This window comes from Phalangium opilio, unplaced genomic scaffold (assembly GCF_054372755.1).
Source record: "Phalangium opilio isolate 3A_F unplaced genomic scaffold, DU_Popi_V2 ptg000113l_1, whole genome shotgun sequence".
NCBI classification, from domain to species: Eukaryota; Metazoa; Arthropoda; class Arachnida; order Opiliones; family Phalangiidae; genus Phalangium; species Phalangium opilio.
Window position 1 is genome coordinate 7,184,862 of NW_028324209.1, and position 24,782 is coordinate 7,209,643.

General features: G+C 36.1%; 2 protein-coding genes and 1 long non-coding RNA gene across 9 annotated transcripts in view; 2 read left to right on the forward strand and 1 right to left on the reverse strand.

Moving 5' to 3' along the window:
* The window catches only part of smash (smallish), a 58,528-nt gene that overhangs the window by 12,620 nt on the left and 21,126 nt on the right, over positions 1-24,782 (forward strand). The window contains exon 1 of one of the 5 annotated variants that reach the window (XM_089852827.1): positions 22,791-22,927. The exons of the other annotated variants lie outside the window; for them this stretch is intronic. The gene's annotated coding sequence lies outside the window, so the exon portion shown is untranslated. Of the gene's footprint in view, positions 1-22,790; positions 22,928-24,782 lie in introns of those variants that run through there. 5 annotated transcript variants of the gene reach the window in all.
* Positions 45-22,970, reverse strand: LOC149623639 (uncharacterized). 3 transcript variants are annotated; one of them, XR_016374807.1, is made up of 6 exons: positions 22,842-22,970; positions 21,912-22,784; positions 21,746-21,852; positions 21,272-21,673; positions 20,769-21,204; positions 19,911-20,683 (listed from the first exon to the last, which is right to left on the reverse strand). It is a non-coding gene; the product is annotated as an uncharacterized LOC149623639 (long non-coding RNA). The 3 variants fall into 3 exon arrangements; XR_016374808.1 differs by lacking the exon at positions 19,911-20,683 and adding an exon at positions 45-141 and having other exon boundaries at positions 20,905-21,673; XR_016374806.1 differs by having other exon boundaries at positions 20,769-21,673.
* On the forward strand, positions 7,199-8,862 carry LOC149623640 (uncharacterized). Its single transcript, XM_089852847.1, has 2 exons — positions 7,199-7,796; positions 7,890-8,862. The coding sequence occupies exons 1-2, from the start codon at positions 7,780-7,782 to the stop codon at positions 8,758-8,760; spliced, it is 888 nt and encodes a 295-aa protein (XP_089708973.1). The 5' UTR covers positions 7,199-7,779; the 3' UTR covers positions 8,761-8,862.

A 24,782-nucleotide genomic window follows, 5' to 3' on the forward strand; every position in this document is an offset into this window, starting at 1 on the left:
TTATTCTTTCTTTCCCCCTTTTCGTAATATAACGAGATTCACAACTTTCTTAATGGACACGTTTTGAGACCGGATATCGCTACGTGTTTGACTACTTTCCTTGGTTTTTTGCCGAATAAAATGCATGCCGTCTACCAAAAGCTATAAAAAAGTAAATAAACTTGGATTAGGTCATTTGCAGAAAATCCAATTTTTGTTTGGGAAATAAAGATTCTTAAGTTGCTGCGATTTTTGAGAAGGTTTTTTTTGTACGATTCTAGAAATTCCCTTGAGAATGTGGTCGTTCTACTTCTAGCCTATTCAGTGATATTACAAACCTTAGCTTATTTTAAACGTAGATCGAAATATTAGCTAATTGGCAAAAGATAGTGGCGTTTCTATATCCCCCAAATCTTATGTTCACGTGCATTTTATCGTGTGTCAAAACTCTGGTTTATAAGAGATGCAAGGAGAGTATACAGGGTGTTTCTGAAAGGTATTTAAGAAATGGATGGAGGTGTTCTTTGGGCGATTTTGAGTCGGAAATGTTCGATAACGTTTTGCCGTCCGGGCCACTGTTTTCAAGTTATGAACATTGAAGTGTTTTACAAATGATCTCTTTTTAATTAGTATTGTATTTCAGTTTCTTAATTAAACACAGACGTTTCAGAAAGTAGAAACACCCTGTATATAATAGAGCTTTACTTTTTCCCTTAATAACGATTCTAAACACGTGTAATTAAGCTAACTAGCAATAAGATTGGTATCTATCCAGTCCAACGCTGATTGTCATCTATCCAGTCCAACGCTGATTGTCATCTCTAAGTTTTGGGACGTCTGAAGTTTGGTTTTATAACACATCTTTGAGTATCACTTCTTTCCTTTCCAACGATGCTACGTATATACTTGGTTTTACAATTATCACAGCTCGTGCAATTAAGCTAATTACCAAACGGATAGCGATCTTTCTTTCGCAATTCCATATTAACACTTGTAAGGAGTCATAAAAATCTTTTTGAGATTGTGGTAGCCCTGCAATGATGCCTTTACGCGTAAACATAACAGGGTTCATACAAACCAGGAAAACCTAGAAAAATCAGGGAAATAAATAGTTGACAAAAACCTCAGGAAAAACTCAGGGAAATTTCGAATCTTTAGTAAAATTCAGGGAAATCAGGGAAATTTGCGTCAAACAGGGGCCGAGTAATTAAGCAAAATGTTCATAAACATACCCTCCATAGGATTAACATTACACTAAACTTTGGAGGCTCATAACTCTGGTTCTACTAGAGAAACGAGGATGCCCTTTGATTATGTAATAGTCCTATTTGCCCCCCCTCCTTCGTTAACATTGGCTCCATATACGGGAAAAACCTGGAAAACTCAGGGAAATATAGGGGGGAAACCTGGAAATCTCAGGGAAATTTGTTTTCCAAAAGTTTTATGAACCCTGCATAATGATTATAAGTAAAAATATCATTACTTATGGAACACATCTTATAAACTTATGGTTCCAAACCAGCTGTAGGAGATGCTGTCACAAATATCTGGCAACCATGAAGCGCGGTTAAAGTTAAGAAACGGGGGGAGTAAATTTCTCTAGATCTATTAGTGTTTACTATTTTCATTCTACGCGGATGAGCGAGTATTAAACATTTATTTTAAGATCATCTCATCTAAATTATAATTCAATAGCATTTTTATTTTTATGTTGTCGGGATCCTCGTTCAATCTATTTCAAATTAAATGTTGTTTCGCAAACAATAGGTTTTTGAGTGCACGGTTCAACTAATTCCGGAGTGGAATCAGTTTTATCATTGCTAGGCCTATATTGTCAATGAGAATATTTTCTGTTCCCAAAACCAACAGGCAACCTCAATTCGTTATATTTTCATTATACTTCCCTTGATTTTATTGGGCCAATTAGACCCTACATTATTAAGGGGTCGACAGGTGAACTATATGGGATTCTTACAACTACCTCGTTGTGGCTCTCTTCCCTTGTTAAATTGTTTGAAAGGTTTATTGCCCCTTTACGTATAGCTCCGTGAAACACAATAGAAAATCGCTGGCCCTTTTCAAACGTGCTCGCTCGTTGTATAGTCCCATAATTTTTTTCTTTTTTTTTTTTTACAAAACTAAGTTCTCCGTGTAGGGATTGTTGCAGGAGGAATCGTGGAATGTGGGTTAGGCTCCCAAAATAAACTTCCTCAAGCTCAGGATGGTCTATCTCTCTCTCTCTCTCTCTCTCTCTCTCTCTCTCTCTCTCTCTCTCTTAATTGTAGTAAGAGCGCAGTGTCTTAAAAAGAAATAGTAGAACTCTTGTTTACTAAAGATTTAAGGCTCTACCAAGAAGTGATATCTAGTTTATTAGGGAGTAAGTAAAAATTTACACCGTTTCTAGCTTTATCTCCAGTCCATACGTAGGTCCGGAGTTAATCCGCGTCTCTAAATTACAACCAGCATCTCATTGGTTCTTGAAAACTCGCGTCAGCGCGACGCGAATGACGAAAATTACGTATTTTCCGACTGAGGAGAGGCAGCGAAATAGCCCGGCCTCCTTTTACGTCCCCCCTTGTATTTTGAAAGGGGGACTGGGACTATGGCGCGTGAATACTTAGGCATCTTATATCTTCTTCCTAATAAACTAGATATCACTTCTTGGCTCTACGTACTCTTTCCATAGACCTTTATTTACTATAGAATTTAAAAAGATTTTAGGCGCCACTTAAAAGTGTATTTTTGCATAATAAATATTTTAAATATTATATTATATTAGTTTTATTTTATTTTTTTATTTTGCTCTTGGCTTTGATTTGTTCTTGGAATGAACGCTAGAGTAATTATAATTTAGTAATTAAAGGCCGAATTGGGTGTGTCTCCATTTTTATATCTTTTATTTTTGTTAAGGACATCCGAGTGTTTATTCTAAAAATATATTTAAATTATTACTTGAATTAAGTTATTAAAATATGAAGGTTAATATGGTCATCCCCCTCTCCCAAAAATACGAGTTTGTGGAGATTGGGTAATGTTTTGTGAATTTTGAAATTTAACGGTATTTTAATGGAAATTTTCACTGATCACATTTGAGTCAGGGATTTTGATTATGGGTGTGACTTATCCGGGAATTGTGATAAAAGTTGGGGATTTTAAAATTGTGATAAAATTCACGGAATTTTAAAATTTACATAAAATTCAGTAAATTTCCAAAACAGTCTGGGAAGTTTAAAATTGGTTCGAAAATATTTTATAGTATTTAAGTGGTAAGTTCATGGTACTAGTTAGTACTTTTTAACTTTTTTTTTACAAATTAAAGTGTAAAAATTTGGTTAGGGAAAATTACTTTAGAGGGTCAGGGAACGTCCTGGAAAATTTAGGGAATTTTTAAATTAAATGTCTTTGGCAACCCCTGTAGCAATTGACGTTTTAAAATATTTCATTCGAGGCTTTAGGCGCTTTACTATCAGTAACTTATAAACTCCTGGCACAGTACCATGCTCCCTAACTACAAAAACCAACCACATCTTTACCCGCGCTGCTGCAAAACGCGCGGGTTCTCCTCGAGTGCATGTGTGGGTTGAGTCATGAAATAATCCCTCATTTAAGAAAGAAAAAATTAAAGATGTTTAACTACCATGCACAATCCCCTCTTAATTTTTTTCGGTGCGAGATCATTTTCTGTGTATACCTTTACCTTGTTTACCCTTTTACCAGCGTACAGCGGTTACCTTCTAACAGATCGTTTCTTTCTGCATGCGTTGAACTCTTTGTGGAAGCCGCAAATTGTTTGGAATCTTAAGGATTCACCGGGCAGAATTTTAATCCCAAGGGCGTGGTTTATACAATTAGGCCTAACTTTTTTTCACGTGGGTGGTATGTATATCCACGCGCTCTGCACACGCGGGAAATTAATTGAACCAAGCATGCACGAGGTTTATATAGTTTTATCAGAAGGGGATAATGGAAGAAGTGTGACACTCTGTATCCTCTTAATAGTTTAGTTACATGTAACATGATTCTTCCCAGGCGAGGGAGCCCTTTTTGATCGCTCTCCCGCTCATCAAACTTCTGATGGGCATCGCACCGTGCTAGGTTGAATTCTATAATTGTTTGGTTTTACTAAATCCTCGGCAATCAACCCACAAACCTTGATTGTCTTAATGTGGGACAAAAACGCGCAAGCGCATACGCCTTGGCAAATAGTTAAGCGCTAATAGAGGAAGTAATGATGAGGGAACTATTTATCGCATATGTGATTAGGTTTCTTTACCTTGCTCTAAATGTTGGGAAGGGAATGATGTTGGGAATAATCTTGTTACAATTACCCCGCTTTGTGGTACACTTCTCTCGAAAAGAACTATTATATACTTCTGGTTCTATATATATATATATATATACCTATTATGAAAGTATATAATATAGGTAGGTATTCATTTGAAAGAACGTGAGCGTGTACGTGACTCGCCTCTTTTTAGCATTGTTTATATTTTCAATTCGAGGATGCGTGGACTAGTTTATTTCTCTTATTTATGGCTAGTTGTTTGCATTATGAAACACTACGCCATTTTTAACCTTAGTTGTGTTCGCTTATTTATGACAGGTGTTTATTATAGCACTAGAGTAAACAAGCAAACCAGGATTTCATTGAATATACCTTAAATAATATGCACAAATAAAATCAATAAATAGTTTTCAGGCAAGGAGACTTGATGCCATTTACACCAGGAGGCCAGGCTACTTGGTAGTACACTTTTCCCGCCAAGTAGCCAAGCCTCCTGGTGTAAATGGTATCAATCCTTCTAGTCTGAAAACTATATATACAAAAAGTAAATATATGAGCTGAATTCGAACATTGGTACCTAGGTTATAAAATTATGTGTATTCGTATATGTTAAATTTTCGTTCCATGGTTGATCTAAACTTCGTTTTTTTTATCCATGAAGTAGCAGTCCTTTTATAAAAGAAAACAACGAAAATTATGTGTAATTTGCTAACGTCTTTATACCCTTAGTAAGCCCGCCCGCCAGTTCGATAGGTTTGTTACGAGTCTAATTGGGTCGTACGTATGTCACGTGACTATAGATCAGTTCAGGAGTCGATTTATAAGTACACGTAAATACATTAAGAATCAAATTACAATTACAAACTTGTTTTAAAAAATGAATTTCGTAATTGTCGGTTTTTTGGTTTTTAATGTTTCATTATTGTAATATAAATCGATTTATTATACATTTTATTTCCAACATTTCCTGAACCGAAATGACTTTCTAGTCTCTCCTTGGGAAAAGTTACACGTTTTCAAAACCTAGTTCACGACCTTTTAATCTAAGGTCCAAAGTTTGGAATTTCCCTTGTTAGGAGAGTATCTATGAGAGAGATTCCTTGTTTTCTTCAGTTTCAACAAACTTGGGGTCGACCGGATTCATTTTCAAATCTGTCCACCAAATTTTGGCAAATTATCGTTGGTGCATGCGCATTACTTAAGGCCCCCGCTATGACGAGCCAGCTTTGTTTTATCTTAGTCACGCGGAAAATAATGGTTTTTTTCTTCTTTTCTTTAACATATTTTTTGATTTAAAACCTCGTGGATATGAGGCCGCTCCTTTCACTCACTCCTCGTGGTGGAGAGATCTCCAAGCGTTTGTTTCGGAATATATAACCATGAATAGGCGGCCTTGTCTTCCTTTTCTTTTTATTCAGTGGGTTTTTGTTTTTTGTGGGTTTTTTTCTTAATAGAGGGATCCAACATTATAGAATCAAATTAGATTTAAAGCTGTGTGCAGTTCTCAAATCTTTGGATCAAAATCTTGAGCAGACAAGCTTCAATTATCTCAGATATATTTTGATTTATTTGTCAGATCATACATAACCCAAAGCTATTCATTCAGTTATTGGAGGGGTGTTTAATTGGTAGGGTACGTCTGAGGTTACAGTGGGTAGTGATAATTCAACTTTAACTGTTGGGTATATGCTATCCCAAAGACGCTTCACCTTTGAGTTGTTGGGTATATCCAACAGACACTTCAACTCGAGTTGTTGGGTATGTCCAACAGACACTTCAACTCGAGTTGTTGGGTATATCCAAAAGATACTTTAACTCGAGTTGTTGGGTATATCCAAAAGATACTTCAACTCGAGTTGTTGGGTGTATCCAAAAGATACTTCAACTCGAGTTGTTGGGTCTCTTCAACAGACACTTCAACTTTGAGTTGTTGGGTATATCCAACAGACACTTCAACTCGAGTTGTTGGGTATGTCCAACAGACACTTCAACTTCAGTTGATGGGTATAACCCAAAGACGCTTCAACTTCAGTTGTTGGGTATGTCCAACAGACACTTCAACTTGAGTTGATGGGTATATATATCCCACTTCAACTTCAGTTGATGGGTATAACCCACTTCAACTTCAATTGTTGGGTATAACCCAGAGACACTTCAGTTGTTGGGTACAAGCAGCTGTTATTTTGAAATCGCCTCAAATGCACGCTAGTAAATGTTAGACCCCTTTTTGCGGCCCATCCTAAGAATTCCAGATGAGGCTCTGGCGAATTCGTTGCTCACGATCTTCACTTCCACGTTCGCCATGCTCCATTCCGTTCCGTACCTCGAAGGCAGGGTGGCGGAAATGAGACATCGCATGGGGTCACCACGTGACTAGGTTCTTCCCGCGTTTCTCGTGTTCACCCGCCAGCTGATCCTAAAGTCATACGGAGGAGGACTGCAGCGCTTGTGTTTTGGTTTTTTAGCCGCGTCTGGTTTATTTATGGTGACTGCCAAGTTATTATATATCCTGCAGTTTACCATCCAAGTAGGGGTATCCCCTAGTAAGCCTCTTAAATCTCTGGGAAAGGATGTAGTACCCTGGGTCTGGTATCTTCCAGGAATGTCTCATATGAAGCGTGCATGGTCAAGTGACGGAAATTGTTGATTTTTGAGATATATTTATAGGCTCTTAGTAGATAGAAAATGACAGTTAGACCGCTGAGATGGTACTGTTGGTACAGTTGGTACTGTTGGTACAGTTAGACCGCTGAGATGGTACTGTTGGTACAGTTGGCGCCTGACACCAAGATGGCGTCCTCACGACAGATTTTTCGGCGGGGAAAACCAGGGGAAAGCTTGACACCATGTTGACTTTGTGAATGGCGTGGAAATTTTCAGGGATAATTCCATGACGTGGCTGGGGAAATTAAAAAATCAGGCGTCATAGAATACACTGTGTTCGACCTAAAATATATTATTGAAATACCCTATGTTAGGCTTAACATTTTTAACGAAGTAGGCGGGGAATATGAACGGAAAAAAGAGTGTACGGTTTTCGGATACGACGGTGTACGTGATTCCTCAAGAGGACAGGGTGAACCATGAATTTCGTAACCTGCAATGGTTTAGAATGCAATTAAAGTGTAAATACGAATCCATATTATCCCCGATATTGGAGTTGAAAATTGAACTTTTCGTTAACCCTTGTCTTACACGCGACTCGAGGCTTTCTACGTCACGTTAACTTTCGACAACGTGGTGGGAGGGGGAAATTATATATGTTAGGCTTAGAGATTAAGTGTCATATCGTCTTTCGTCAACGTGTTTGAGGATGCCATGGTAAATACCCGGGTTCAGAGCATCGCGGTAAATTCCCGTTACGTCGTTGATTGAGAAAATACACCCATCATATCTTGGGTGATCGTCTCGCGATAAGATCCTTTAAAAGACGCGGTAGTTTAAAAGATAAGCCATTTTACGACTCTTCAAGCTTTTCACCCCAGCTAACGATATCCACGTGTCATCACTTAGAAATGGACTCAGTTCAACTGTAAGTATGCTCTTAACAATATAGTTAACCCTTGCATGTCCATTTGCATCCAGACTTATAATTAGAGTATTCGGTTCATTTTTACTCCATCAGAGACGAATCAAAAGCGTTCTCCGAAACTGACAATACGCCGGACACGCCTTCCTGTCCTATCTGCTGTAGTGAGGATGGTAGAATGAATTCACCCATTACTTTAGAAGCCGCCGTTAGACGAAACAACTTAAGACGAATTGAAAAATTTGGTGCTATCGGATGGGATAAAGATTACGGAAAATCCGAAATGACTACAGATCCCGAGACGAGGGATTTACTAATAAACCCCTCACCGAATGAAGTCTATAATGTAGACGATGGTGAAGGTTATATATGGCAATACGTTAATGGCCCTAATATAAATTTTGGTTTGAAACACTTAGCGATGTACAGATTACTAACTTCTACAGTACAATTACCCGCAGGGTCATTAATTGACATGTATGCTAGACAGTTTCCATGTATCATAAATAAGAAGACCCATCAATTCAAATTGGAAGAATTTGCGGGAGATACTATCCTCGAATTTCCCGTACACCTCACACCACACAAAATGTACGGAATGCCAAACCCAGATATTTGCCATTTAGGGAGTTGTCACCCCCGCAATGAGGGGGAATGTAAATTTCGCACCTTTTATTACGGTGGATACGAATTTCATTGCCTATACCAGTACTTAAGAGTTCTGAACTTAGCTCTTCATATGTGTATGTTTATGGTATACAAAACTAACAAAACCGTAAGGAAAAATTATAGTGATGAAAACGACCTAGCTACGCATTATATATTCAAGGCCCTGCAGATTTGCAGGTTAGCCAAGTGTCTGTGTGATAACACTCACAGTTTAATGTTTCACGAAGTTCATTATCACATGAGATCCAATGACGCGAATAATTATTTCGCGAATAAGTATTTCGCAGACTTTCTTTAATTAATAAAACTTTTGTAAGTTCTACATTTTGTGGGCTAAGGATAGTGTTAAATAATAAAATATATTTGTAGAATCTCGAATAAAAAGAAAATGTTTGATTGATATGGGTTTCTAATTATTTTACGTAGGTTTAATATAATTTATATTTTAAGCCCTGTTCACGTCTGACACCAAGATGGCGTCCTCACTTAGTCTCTTCTATCATAATACTCTATCTAAAAGGGTAATGGAATTAAACTCAAAAACTTTATCTCGATAACATACCAGTGAACTGATAATGGAAGCAAACATGATTTTGAAATTAATTTACTTCTGTACTTATCAATTTGAACTTAAAAGTATGGACTGAGAGCAAATGAAAAAAAATATGAAATGAAATGAAATGAAATAATTATTTATTGTCTATATAAAAAACTACAAAGAGACATTAATATAATAAAATCCGCTTATTTATTTAATTTTTTTTTTTTGTACATTTTTTTTTAATTAAAAACCGGAATGCTCTCGCACTCTTTTTGTAGGAGCCATGTAGCCAACCTCGCGGCTTTCACCAGGGTGCAGTTGTTTTCATCCCTGTGGAAGGTACATACTCTGGGGGTCTCGCAGTCCTCGATGGTGGTCAGTTTCGGACACCCGTACTCCTCGGCGTTGGTAACGTCCACTCCCAAGACCCCGGATAAAACCGAAGCTTTCTCCATCCCCTTCGTTACGAAGGATGATGCCCGCAGACGAATATAATCGCCAACCTCTGTTAACGTCTCGTAGGGATAATCCCCCTCCTCGAAGTTAAGATCGCAAATGTTGTGAGACAACCAGCGGACCTCTCTTTTATCCTTCATGGATAGTTCCGAGAATGGACATGGTGACTGAAAAATCCAGACTTCGTAGGCGCCCGTTTCCCCTATGAACATCGTCAGCTCCTTAACGATCCATTTTCCTTTAACCCTGAAGAAATTCGCCTCCAGGACCGCCGTTGTCGCTGTTGTCCTGGAATAATACCGGTTCTTAATCTATGATTATCCGGGGTGTTGGCCTTAAGGTCTACAAAGAGGGGGATAACCGCGTGGCTCTTTCATCGCCCGCCTAATAACTATTATTACCTGGTGAAATTTACTTTCCGATATTTACAATCGTCGACTGGACACGAGGTGTTTTAAACATAACTAGGTAATACGCGTATCTCCCTTTTCCAGGATAATATAGATTCTGCATTAAAATTAGAACGGAAGTGTTTCTATGGTGGGAACCTCTAATGAGAAGATTTGTCACATCCTTGTTATTCGCTATTTCACATAAAAGATCGTCTAATATAACGAATTTCCCCGCACTAACATCTAAGGTGCTAACATCCAATAATCCCTCATGAAATTCTACACACTAAAAACCATATCCATAAATTACTAATAAATTAATAAGTGAATTCTCTAAATATAAGTTTAAAGGGATGGGTATACATTGTTAAGAGTATACTTACAATTTAACTGAGTCCATTTCTTTGGGATAAGACGTGGATATCGTTAGCTGGGGTGAAAAGCTTGAAGAGTCGTAAATGACTTTTTCCTTTGACCTACCACGTCTTATATACCATCCGTCTCCATACTCTTATCTTAGGTTTCAATTATAATTGAATAAATGCGCGTGGGGGGAGGGATTGATTTATTCACAATGTTTGTTGTGTTTTCGAAATAAAATTTACATCTTGCGAAAAACGTTTTCAATCAATTTAACCACACTATTTTTTTTTTACCAGACATGATTAGAAGAAGAAAAACATTTCCATTCTTTTATCCGATGTTTAAACATGCGCGCGGGAAGAGAGTTTGATATCTTCGCAATATCTGTTTGTTGCGTTTCGGAAATAAGATTAACATATTCCGATATTTGTGTGACGTTTAGGGGAAACATTTACTTACGCATCGAAGCAAATAGTAAAAGTGTTTTTCTTTTACATCAATACGAAATATCTGTCCTTCGAAACTAATTTGACCATTCCGCGTTGACGGAAAATATCATCTCTTATCGGTTGAAAGTACAATTGGATATTTCATCGGTTTGAGAGAAAATATGATGATAAGATTTAAAATAGGCTTACCAATAATTAAAAATGAGCTTAAAATATTAATTAATATATCACTTAGAAACGTATATATATATATCTGTTCAATTATTTCTTATTTCACTTCAAAGATTTCTTAATTTCGTTCTAACATTTCTTATTTTAGTTGAAACATCTCCTATTTCCGTTGAAACATCCCCGATTTCCCTTCAAACATTCACGGTTTCCGTTCAAACATTCACGGTTTCCGCTCAAAGTTTCACTATTTCCGTTCAAAGTTTCACTATTTCCGTTCAAAGTTTCACTATTTATGTTCAAAAATTCACTATTTCCGTTCAAAGTTTAACTATTTCTTGTCAAAGTTTCACTACTTATGTTCACTCTAGAGAAATTCGTAATCCTACTGCAAAAGTTTATATGGAAAACGAATTTTCAAGGTGAAAGATACGTAGTGTAAAACGGTGGATTTCAAAGTTCAGACTAAATAACAGAAAATCAATGAACCACCATCTCCTCATTAACATTAATTTATGTTTTGATATTATTGCAGTTTGGTTTCTAATATGTTTATAGGTATTTACGTAATAGAAAACGTTTTCAAATGACTGAATTGCGATTAAGTTTTGTTCACAAGAAACTAATTTAAAGTTTCGGCAAACACTAAAAATTGGTTAAAGTTTCGCTAAATGTTTAGTAAACGTTTCGTTGTTCAACTTAAATATATCCGATATTGTTAATATATGACTATTATAAAACAGATAATGAAGTTGAATGACGAAAAAGTGATCGAAAGTGTTGTTAATCTACTAAAATCCGGATGAAACTGATGTGAAATGAAAGCTTTCGATTGAAAGCGAACTAATACATCTAAGAAAGTGGATCAAAGTTTTGTTAAACTACTAAAATGTGGTTCAAATCACATTCAAAGGAACTAAGAAGCAGTTGAACGTTCAAGAAATGACAAAAGTACATGGAAAGTATCATGAAATGTCTATAATTCAATTAAAAACACTAAAAATTGGTTAAAGTTTCACTAAATGTTTCGTAAACGTTTCGTTATTCGACTTATATTGTTAATATATGACTATTATAATGGAAAGTGCGAAAATGCGATTTTAAGTTATGACTGAAACACAATTGAGAATGAAGTTAAATGACTATAAAGTGGGCGGAAATGTTGTTAAATTACTAAAGTGTGGATAAACCTGATGTAAAATGAAAACAAATCGATTGAAAGTAATCTAAATCGACTAAGAAAATGGATCAAAGTTCTTGAAAACTTTATCAAATGGTCAAATTTAAATTAAAAGTGACGTGAAATGATTAGCAATGCAAATAAAAGTTAGGTTTTACTGTTAAAATACACTTGAAAGCGATGTTGAATAACTTAAGTGTAATTGGTATTACTGTTAAGAGACTAAAAATTAAATTCCATTTACGATATTGTTAAGTTTACCTTCGTTTCTAGAAAGTGTGTCGCGGAGATCTTATATTTTTCGGATAAAAGCAATAAATCCGCAAGTCGAACATTTTGTTAATAAATGTCTAAAACACAATTGAGATCGAAGTTCAATGACTAAAATCAAAACGTGGACGAAAGTGTTGTTAAATTAATAAGATACGGATCAACCTGTTATAAAATTAAAAAAAAAATTCGATTGAAAGTAATCTTAAATGACTAAGGAAATGGATCAAAGTGTGGTTAAACTACTAAAATGCTGTTGAAGACGTTTACAAATGACTAAATTTCAATTAAAGACGACGTCGAATGACTAGCAATGCAAGTAAAGTTAGGTTTTTCGGTTAATTAACGTTTATTTAAATTCCATTACGATAATGTTAAGCTTTTCTTGAGTTTTAGGAGATCTTGGATTTTAGGTTAAAAGTAATAAATTTGCAAGTCGAAAATTTCCAAAATCCGGGAAAATAACCGCTTCGAATTGCAAGGTGAAATAACTATCGCTAATCAAAAAGCAATCAGTGAACGATAAAACCAATTTTATTCTAATTATGAACTAACGAATTTGTGTGATTTAGTGAGAAATATCAATATATCAAAGAAAAAATTACAAATTATTTGAAACCAATGGAAATACTCGGACTCGCTAAATTGAATCATCATCAGCCCTGGATGGATACGTTAAGGCTTCGATCCTCAGGACCGAGGACGGGCCGCGTAATGAAACACGCGCCGGGAAATAATACGCGCGTGGCGGCCCGCCTCGATCCTGAGGATCGAAGCCTTAACGTATCCATCCAGGGCTGATGATGATTCAATTTAGCGAGTCCGAGTATTTCCATTGGTTTCAAATAATTTGTAATTTTTTCTTTGATATATTGATATTTCTCACTAAATCACACAAATTCGTTAGTTCATAATTAGAATAAAATTGGTTTTATCGTTCACTGATTGCTTTTTGATTAGCGATAGTTATTTCACCTTGCAATTCGAAGCGGTTATTTTCCCGGATTTTGGAAATTTTCGACTTGCAAATTTATTACTTTTAACCTAAAATCCAAGATCTCCTAAAACTCAAGAAAAGCTTAACATTATCGTAATGGAATTTAAATAAACGTTAATTAACCGAAAAACCTAACTTTACTTGCATTGCTAGTCATTCGACGTCGTCTTTAATTGAAATTTAGTCATTTGTAAACGTCTTCAACAGCATTTTAGTAGTTTAACCACACTTTGATCCATTTCCTTAGTCATTTAAGATTACTTTCAATCGAATTTTTTTTTTAATTTTATAACAGGTTGATCCGTATCTTATTAATTTAACAACACTTTCGTCCACGTTTTGATTTTAGTCATTGAACTTCGATCTCAATTGTGTTTTAGACATTTATTAACAAAATGTTCGACTTGCGGATTTATTGCTTTTATCCGAAAAATATAAGATCTCCGCGACACACTTTCTAGAAACGAAGGTAAACTTAACAATATCGTAAATGGAATTTAATTTTTAGTCTCTTAACAGTAATACCAATTACACTTAAGTTATTCAACATCGCTTTCAAGTGTATTTTAACAGTAAAACCTAACTTTTATTTGCATTGCTAATCATTTCACGTCACTTTTAATTTAAATTTGACCATTTGATAAAGTTTTCAAGAACTTTGATCCATTTTCTTAGTCGATTTAGATTACTTTCAATCGATTTGTTTTCATTTTACATCAGGTTTATCCACACTTTAGTAATTTAACAACATTTCCGCCCACTTTATAGTCATTTAACTTCATTCTCAATTGTGTTTCAGTCATAACTTAAAATCGCATTTTCGCACTTTCCATTATAATAGTCATATATTAACAATATAAGTCGAATAACGAAACGTTTACGAAACATTTAGTGAAACTTTAACCAATTTTTAGTGTTTTTAATTGAATTATAGACATTTCATGACACTTTCCATGTACTTTTGTCATTTCTTGAACGTTCAACTGCTTCTTAGTTCCTTTGAATGTGATTTGAACCACATTTTAGTAGTTTAACAAAACTTTGATCCACTTTCTTAGATGTATTAGTTCGCTTTCAATCGAAAGCTTTCATTTCACATCAGTTTCATCCGGATTTTAGTAGATTAACAACACTTTCGATCACTTTTTCGTCATTCAACTTCATTATCTGTTTTATAATAGTCATATATTAACAATATCGGATATATTTAAGTTGAACAACGAAACGTTTACTAAACATTTAGCGAAACTTTAACCAATTTTTAGTGTTTGCCGAAACTTTAAATTAGTTTCTTGTGAACAAAACTTAATCGCAATTCAGTCATTTGAAAACGTTTTCTATTACGTAAATACCTATAAACATATTAGAAACCAAACTGCAATAATATCAAAACATAAATTAATGTTAATGAGGAGATGGTGGTTCATTGATTTTCTGTTATTTAGTCTGAACTTTGAAATCCACCGTTTTACACTACGTATCTTTCACCTTGAAAATTCGTTTTCCATATAAACTTTTGCAGTAGGATTACGAATTTCTCTAGAGTGAACATAAGTAGTGAAACTTTGACAAGAAATAGTTAAACTTTGAACGGAAATAGTGAATTTTTGAACATAAATAGTGAAACTTTGAACGGAAATAGTGAAACTTTGAACGGAAATAGTGAAACTTTGAGCGGAAACCGTGAATGTTTGAACGGAAACCGTGAATGTTTGAAGGGAAATCGGGGATGTTTCAACGGAAATAGGAGATGTTTCAACTAAAATAAGAAATGTTAGAACGAAATTAAGAAATCTTTGAAGTGAAATAAGAAATAATTGAACAGATATATATATATACGTTTCTAAGTGATATATTAATTAATATTTTAAGCTCATTTTTAATTATTGGTAAGCCTATTTTAAATCTTATCATCATATTTTCTCTCAAACCGATGAAATATCCAATTGTACTTTCAACCGATAAGAGATGATATTTTCCGTCAACGCGGAATGGTCAAATTAGTTTCGAAGGACAGATATTTCGTATTGATGTAAAAGAAAAACACTTTTACTATTTGCTTCGATGCGTAAGTAAATGTTTCCCCTAAACGTCACACAAATATCGGAATATGTTAATCTTATTTCCGAAACGCAACAAACAGATATTGCGAAGATATCAAACTCTCTTCCCGCGCGCATGTTTAAACATCGGATAAAAGAATGGAAATGTTTTTCTTCTTCTAATCATGTCTGGTAAAAAAAAAATAGTGTGGTTAAATTGATTGAAAACGTTTTTCGCAAGATGTAAATTTTATTTCGAAAACACAACAAACATTGTGAATAAATCAATCCCTCCCCCCACGCGCATTTATTCAATTATAATTGAAACCTAAGATAAGAGTATGGAGACGGATGGTATATAAGACGTGGTAGGTCAAAGGAAAAAGTCATTTACGACTCTTCAAGCTTTTCACCCCAGCTAACGATATCCACGTCTTATCCCAAAGAAATGGACTCAGTTAAATTGTAAGTATACTCTTAACAATGTATACCCATCCCTTTAAACTTATATTTAGAGAATTCACTTATTAATTTATTAGTAATTTATGGATATGGTTTTTAGTGTGTAGAATTTCATGAGGGATTATTGGATGTTAGCACCTTAGATGTTAGTGCGGGGAAATTCGTTATATTAGACGATCTTTTATGTGAAATAGCGAATAACAAGGATGTGACAAATCTTCTCATTAGAGGTTCCCACCATAGAAACACTTCCGTTCTAATTTTAATGCAGAATCTATATTATCCTGGAAAAGGGAGATACGCGTATTACCTAGTTATGTTTAAAACACCTCGTGTCCAGTCGACGATTGTAAATATCGGAAAGTAAATTTCACCAGGTAATAATAGTTATTAGGCGGGCGATGAAAGAGCCACGCGGTTATCCCCCTCTTTGTAGACCTTAAGGCCAACACCCCGGATAATCATAGATTAAGAACCGGTATTATTCCAGGACAACAGCGACAACGGCGGTCCTGGAGGCGAATTTCTTCAGGGTTAAAGGAAAATGGATCGTTAAGGAGCTGACGATGTTCATAGGGGAAACGGGCGCCTACGAAGTCTGGATTTTTCAGTCACCATGTCCATTCTCGGAACTATCCATGAAGGATAAAAGAGAGGTCCGCTGGTTGTCTCACAACATTTGCGATCTTAACTTCGAGGAGGGGGATTATCCCTACGAGACGTTAACAGAGGTTGGCGATTATATTCGTCTGCGGGCATCATCCTTCGTAACGAAGGGGATGGAGAAAGCTTCGGTTTTATCCGGGGTCTTGGGAGTGGACGTTACCAACGCCGAGGAGTACGGGTGTCCGAAACTGACCACCATCGAGGACTGCGAGACCCCCAGAGTATGTACCTTCCACAGGGATGAAAACAACTGCACCCTGGTGAAAGCCGCGAGGTTGGCTACATGGCTCCTACAAAAAGAGTGCGAGAGCATTCCGGTTTTTAATTAAAAAAAAATGTACAAAAAAAAAAAATTAAATAAATAAGCGGATTTTATTATATTAATGTCTCTTTGTAGTTTTTTATATAGACAATAAATAATTATTTCATTTCATTTCATTTCATATTTTTTTTCATTTGCTCTCAGTCCATACTTTTAAGTTCAAATTGATAAGTACAGAAGTAAATTAATTTCAAAATCATGTTTGCTTCCATTATCAGTTCACTGGTATGTTATCGAGATAAAGTTTTTGAGTTTAATTCCATTACCCTTTTAGATAGAGTATTATGATAGAAGAGACTAAGTGAGGACGCCATCTTGGTGTCAGACGTGAACAGGGCTTAAAATATAAATTATATTAAACCTACGTAAAATAATTAGAAACCCATATCAATCAAACATTTTCTTTTTATTCGAGATTCTACAAATATATTTTATTATTTAACACTATCCTTAGCCCACAAAATGTAGAACTTACAAAAGTTTTATTAATTAAAGAAAGTCTGCGAAATACTTATTCGCGAAATAATTATTCGCGTCATTGGATCTCATGTGATAATGAACTTCGTGAAACATTAAACTGTGAGTGTTATCACACAGACACTTGGCTAACCTGCAAATCTGCAGGGCCTTGAATATATAATGCGTAGCTAGGTCGTTTTCATCACTATAATTTTTCCTTACGGTTTTGTTAGTTTTGTATACCATAAACATACACATATGAAGAGCTAAGTTCAGAACTCTTAAGTACTGGTATAGGCAATGAAATTCGTATCCACCGTAATAAAAGGTGCGAAATTTACATTCCCCCTCATTGCGGGGGTGACAACTCCCTAAATGGCAAATATCTGGGTTTGGCATTCCGTACATTTTGTGTGGTGTGAGGTGTACGGGAAATTCGAGGATAGTATCTCCCGCAAATTCTTCCAATTTGAATTGATGGGTCTTCTTATTTATGATACATGGAAACTGTCTAGCATACATGTCAATTAATGACCCTGCGGGTAATTGTACTGTAGAAGTTAGTAATCTGTACATCGCTAAGTGTTTCAAACCAAAATTTATATTAGGGCCATTAACGTATTGCCATATATAACCTTCACCATCGTCTACATTATAGACTTCATTCGGTGAGGGGTTTATTAGTAAATCCCTCGTCTCGGGATCTGTAGTCATTTCGGATTTTCCGTAATCTTTATCCCATCCGATAGCACCAAATTTTTCAATTCGTCTTAAGTTGTTTCGTCTAACGGCGGCTTCTAAAGTAATGGGTGAATTCATTCTACCATCCTCACTACAGCAGATAGGACAGGAAGGCGTGTCCGGCGTATTGTCAGTTTCGGAGAACGCTTTTGATTCGTCTCTGATGGAGTAAAAATGAACCGAATACTCTAATTATAAGTCTGGATGCAAATGGACATGCAAGGGTTAACTATATTGTTAAGAGCATACTTACAGTAGAACTGAGTCCATTTCTAAGTGATGACACGTGGATATCGTTAGCTGGGGTGAAAAGCTTGAAGAGTCGTAAAATGGCTTATCTTTTAAACTACCGCGTCTTTTAAAGGATCTTATCGCGAGACGATCACCCAAGATATGATGGGTGTATTTTCTCAATCAACGACGTAACGGGAATTTACCGCGATGCTCTGAACCCGGGTATTTACCATGGCATCCTCAAACACGTTGACGAAAGACGATATGACACTTAATCTCTAAGCCTAACATATATAATTTCCCCCTCCCACCACGTTGTCGAAAGTTAACGTGACGTAGAAAGCCTCGAGTCGCGTGTAAGACAAGGGTTAACGAAAAGTTCAATTTTCAACTCCAATATCGGGGATAATATGGATTCGTATTTACACTTTAATTGCATTCTAAACCATTGCAGGTTACGAAATTCATGGTTCACCCTGTCCTCTTGAGGAATCACGTACACCGTCGTATCCGAAAACCGTACACTCTTTTTTCCGTTCATATTCCCCGCCTACTTCGTTAAAAATGTTAAGCCTAACATAGGGTATTTCAATAATATATTTTAGGTCGAACACAGTGTATTCTATGACGCCTGATTTTTTAATTTCCCCAGCCACGTCATGGAATTATCCCTGAAAATTTCCACGCCATTCACAAAGTCAACATGGTGTCAAGCTTTCCCCTGGTTTTCCCCGCCGAAAAATCTGTCGTGAGGACGCCATCTTGGTGTCAGGCGCCAACTGTACCAACAGTACCATCTCAGCGGTCTAACTGTACCAACAGTACCAACTGTACCAACAGTACCATCTCAGCGGTCTAACTGTCATTTTCTATCTACTGCTCTTTCTTGTTTTTTCAAATCCAATTATTTAATTTTTCTCCTGACTATATTTAGAATTAGAAATTAATTTATTTGATGATTGAAAACGTAGATAGAACGATCGAAACTTACTTTTTATTTTAGTTTTAACAAATATTTAGTTTTTCTTTATAAACTTTATTTAATAATATTTTTATTAGTAAAAAGAGCGTGACATTTTCTATTATTTCTGGTTGGGTGGTTTGTAACCTAATTAGTGGTTTTGAATTCTTTCGTCTGTAACTTATATATATTTATATCTTCAGGTTTTATAAACATTAAGTACTACTTTATTTTTTCTTTAAGTCAATTAATTGTTTGCGCAATTGGACCATATCGAATTGGATGACATTGACATAGCTACTTCTTATAAATTAAATTGTTTAGTATTTTTTTTATACTCAAAGTTCCTATTAATATTGAAAACAGGGAAATTTGTTTAAAAGCAAACCCCTTAAGTGAAGACTATTATTAGTGAAACTCCTAAACATGGATAAAGGACAGATAATCAAGTTTTTAGTACAGGAGAAATACAGAGAAATGGGCTGTTTTTTATTCTGTTGAGATACCAGATTAAATTTAACAAAAAAGTATAGTACTATTGAAAATATGAGATACTGATTTGAAAATTTTATATTAAAACTATTTCTGGTGATTTTATTTTAATTTTTGCATTAATTTGTAGAGGGTAAATAAATGTCAATTAAAGTTGGCCTCGTTATATTTTAGATGATAGACTCCTTAAATGAAAAACAATTCACTTGAAAATTTAACAAATTGAAAATATCAGAGAAATTGATTTAGAAAATTTCAAATGAAAACTATTTCTAGTGCTTTATTTTAATTTTTACATTAAAATTGTCATTATTATCTACAGTGTAAATTTTTGTCGCTTGAATTCAAGGAGCTAACCACTCTCATATTCGCTACGGGTTGCGAGTTAGTATATAGTACGCTTTTAAAGATTTAAAGTAGGGAGAAAGATACCACCCAACAATTTTTAAAAGTGATTCATTTAAGGCAGCACTGTGCCAACCAAATGCCATAAGGAACAAATTATGATGTTCCTATATACTTGACTTTTACATCATCACCTTATCCGTTCAGGCGTCACTCCTTAAAAGCGCGAGAAATATAATACCAGAAAAAAGATATTCTATATAACTCTTTTTGCCTTGCAATATTTTGGCGCGAATCTCGTTCGAAACACGTGTAAAGACACATACACACCCTCGTGCAATATAATTTGTTTATAATCTATAGACCGACTACCGGTAATATAAATCCAAAGACCTGTTACTGTCTGTCAGACCGCGAGACCTAGTTGGCTTGCCAAGCCCTTGTGTTGTTCTTGGAAGCTGTTCCACGGTGAGCAGCGAAAGGCAATCCAAGATAAAAGACACCATGGAGAGCGTAAAGAAAAAAGATGCGACTCCCTTTTAACTCTATCCTTCTCTTTATTGGCATAAACAAACGTTTTTCGATGGCCATTTGACGTTCTTCAAAAACCGTAAATAGCGAGCGATTCCGAAACGAGCCAAAGTATACGCTGCTATCAGTTATCTATTAGCAGAAGTGTTCCTTTTGGAAGTGCCAAACGGACCTTTGGTCAATTAACAAAATGTCCACGATAATTACTAGATAAACACTGTTTAAGCTTGTATACCTCAGACTGTACTAAAAATGTTACGTTTATGTAATCTTTAAAAGCCCTGCCCTTGATAGTACTAAAATTAGTTGGGACCAATCTCTCTGCAAGGAATTTCTTGCGTCACAGAAAATACCTAATCAGGAATACTTACTAATTATTTGAGAAGCTTGGATCACATCCCTTTGTTTACATCGTGATCTTACGCCCAATCTTTGAGATATCATCTTTAAACAACTTAGACGATGACGTAAATCATTCCACGTGACTCTTCTATTCTTTCGTGTTTTAAAAATAAATACATATCTTTATTGAAAAATGTTTTAAAGTCACGATGAGTTTATACTGAGAAAGAGGTAGAGACAAATCAATTTTCGCTTGTAATTTTAAGAAGGAAAACTCAACTTGCTATTGTGGTGTACTACCTCATTGAAACACACCTACGCCAATGTACCTGTAGAAATATTGCGACAGTAAAACTCCTTATTACATATACAGCCATTTTTATTTTGCAAAATTACCATCTGTTTATCAAATTATATAAAAAGTATTTCGTGGTTTTATCGTGGACGTAGTTACGACCGACCGACCCTAAATGAACCACGGTTTTCAGGGATTGGTGTCCATCAATGTTATTGATGCTGACACGCGTTTTGTTCTTAGTGCTAGATTAGTTTAGTTTCTAAGTACATTACTTCCACTGTTTAATTTCTGGCACTGGATTAGAACGGTAGACACGGCCCGTTCCGCGTCTACGGTCATTCGCTGACATTGGAAAGAGTGATATGATAAAAGGGGTCTTGTCTTCGAGATGAAGCGGTGGTTGAATTAGTAACGTCAGAACAATGCCAGGTATTTGTGACGAGAACCTCCCGCGTGAAACCTTGGCGCCGATTGCGCCATCATCCGAGAGATAGACGCTACTTTTAGATAAAAAAGGAATTTGGGCCTATTTTTAGATTTCTTTTATTTTTGACAGCGAATTTTTTACTTACTCTCGAAATACCTCCTTCATCCCAAAGTCCCCAAAACTGACTAGGGAAAAAACGTCCTCTTAGCGACAGGGCTGCTGTGTATTTTTTGGAGGAAAGAATTTGGAGGCCTGTAAACAAATTTCACAAATTGTTTCGAGAGTTGACTCATTTTGGAGCGGGGATCTACCTAAATATTTTGTTGTGCAAAGTATTTATGAGCCTTGGATAATTTGCCATAACCAATTATTATGATGTGGAAACTTGAAAAACAAACAAACACATAGAGTTGGGTTTCATTTATAGAATTCATCTGTAGAATTTTGTTGTATTGGTGGACTTGCGTGTCGAATTTTGTACAGTGTACAGAATTATCTTCAGTTGGTAGGATTGTGTGCAAAATTCTGTTTAGTTGGTAGAATTTTGTGCAGAATTCTGTTCAGTTGATAGAATTGTGTGCATCATTCTGTTCAGTTTGTAGAATTGTGTGCAGAATTTTATCAGTTTGTAGAATTGTGTGCAGAATTTTTATCAGTTTGTAGAATTGTGTGCAGAATTTTTATCAATTTGTAGAATTGTGTGCAAAATTTTGATCAGTTTGTTAAATTGTGCACATAATTTTGTTTAATTGGTAGAATTGTGTTCGGAATTCATATCCATTTGAAGAATAACATTTTGTGCAAAATTTTCCAAACATTACACGCTGAAACATAATATTATTCAGGCCTCAAAAACTTATCGTAATTCGAAATGGTGTTTTTTGTCTAGATCAGAATTTGACAACATAGCCCGTATCAGTTTTACTTTTACAAAAGTACACTTAGAAAACCAAAAAGAAAAACATTGCGCAATTGAAACCTTAACGTCTCGAACATTTGCAAACAAGTCTCTTTTATCGTAGCTTTTTATCTAATCTCCTTTTCGTTAGTTTATATGTCGCCACGTAAATTCAATAATAACCTTGTCGCCTCTCTTTCTCTCTCTCGTAGTTAGTTTTAACCGCAGTTACCGAACGCGTTCCTTCAATTTTCCTTTCGGAGGAGCGGGTCTCCAAAGAATTCCCCTTAAGGCAGAAGATTATATAGATAACGGTTAAAGGGTCAAAAATTCAAATACAAACCTGGCTTGGCTGCTGCTGATGGTACTGAATTATTAATTCGGAATTTTTCGGCTATCTTTAATTCTAGTTGCCCAACCACTTCTTCTGTAAGTTCTAACGCGGTTTAGTTTCTATAATAATGGTTTTTTTCTTTCTTGTTTTTTTATTTTTTATTTAATCGGGAAATATATTTATCTTTAGTTCAAGATTTATCATACCATATCGCAAAAATATTAATGGAAAAATGTTGTTGTTTGACGCAAGAACGACTCTGGGTTTAACTGGTTATAAACTCTTTATTAATTTAATTAAAACATTAATATTAATATCCGGGAACAATATACTGAACTGACTTTGAGAACTGACTAAGAACAACTGACAAACGTTATCGGAATGTTATCCGGTTATATAGTTAAGGCATCGCGATAAAAAAATAAAGATTACAAGAATGACCGCGATGCATAAAAAATACAAGTGTAGAAAATATAATCTGGATATAGATAAAAAACAACCGGTATTATCTCTAATTTACAACAGTCCCTCTTAATATCGGTGGTTTCAATCTTCTATCCAGGGGGTGGTCATTTAATTATTTCCTGTCCAAGGGCTTTGACGCAGAAGAGGTGCTTCGGACGGAACAGGCTCTTTGTACAGACGTCAGCTGGCATTTCCTCTGTTGGTAGATTCCGCAAGGCTGTTAGTCCCTCTTCTTCCAGGTCGCTGGTCCATTTCTTTGCTCTGGCAATGATCGACTTGTCGAACCGGGTTGACTTGATGATTTCTTCGAGGGATTCTGTTAATCCTTCCGTTACGACCATATATATTTCCTCCTCGACTTCGCCATTAAGATAGGCCGTGACGACATCCATTTGGTGGACTTCCAAACCGATTTCCACAGCAAGGGCCATAAGTAGTCTTATCGAGCTGGATCTAATGACGGGTGCGAACGTCTCTTGGTAGTCGATCCCTGGTCTCTGGGCAAAACCTTTCGCTACGAGCCTGGCTTTCCTTTTCTCTACTTCTCCGCTGGGTAAGTACTTCGTTCGGAAGACTAAACGATTTCCAAGGACCTTCTGGTTTTCCGGACAATCAACGATGTCCCAGGTTTCGCACTTGATAAGCGAAACGAACTCTTCCGTTACTGCTTTCTTCCAATCGTTTGCGTACGGAGAAGCCAGGGCTTGCTTCAAGGACAAAGGTTCTGACAAGATGGCTAGGTTTGCTGACTCATCAGACAGGGTTTCTTGCTCGTCAGTAGCCTCTTCAGTGGACTCTTCTGAGACGCTCGGAATCATGTTGAACGATTTTTTCGGTCGTCCGGGTACTCCAGTTCTTATTTTCTTCGGTCTTCCGGGACCTTTCTTCAGAACGAGGGTTTCTGAGGGTTCTTCGAAGACGTCCTCGTTTTCCTGGTCATTAGATTCTTCCGGGGTTTCATCTTTGAACTCCTTTTTGACTTCTTTGAATTCTTCTCTGCCTGGCGGTTTTGCAGCGTGTGTAGTGGCCGGGATTTCGATTTCGCCTTTAGCTTTGCCTCCGTATTTCAGGTTTACTTCTGGAGTGACGAAATCATCATATCCGCCTTGTTTATTAAATTCTCCCAGAAACTTGACATTTCGACTTCGGTAAATTTGCTTCTCGGACGGAACCCAGAGTCGATAGGCCTTCGAGACTTCAGAATAGCCGATGAAAACGCATTCTTTGCTCCTGGCTGCTAACTTCCCCTTCCTTTTATTTTCGTCCAACAGCAAAGCTTTGTCGCCGAAAATCTTCAAATGCTGCAGGGATGGCTTCTTTCCGGTCCATCTGGTAAATGGTACTTCTCCATTTATACTTCGGGAAGGACAACGGTTTCGAATGTAATTAGCCGTGGCCATCGCTTCTGCCCAGAATGATGGTGGAAGTTGCGCTTGTATCATCATACATCGGGCCATATCTAGGAGTGTTCTGTTCTTTCTTTCG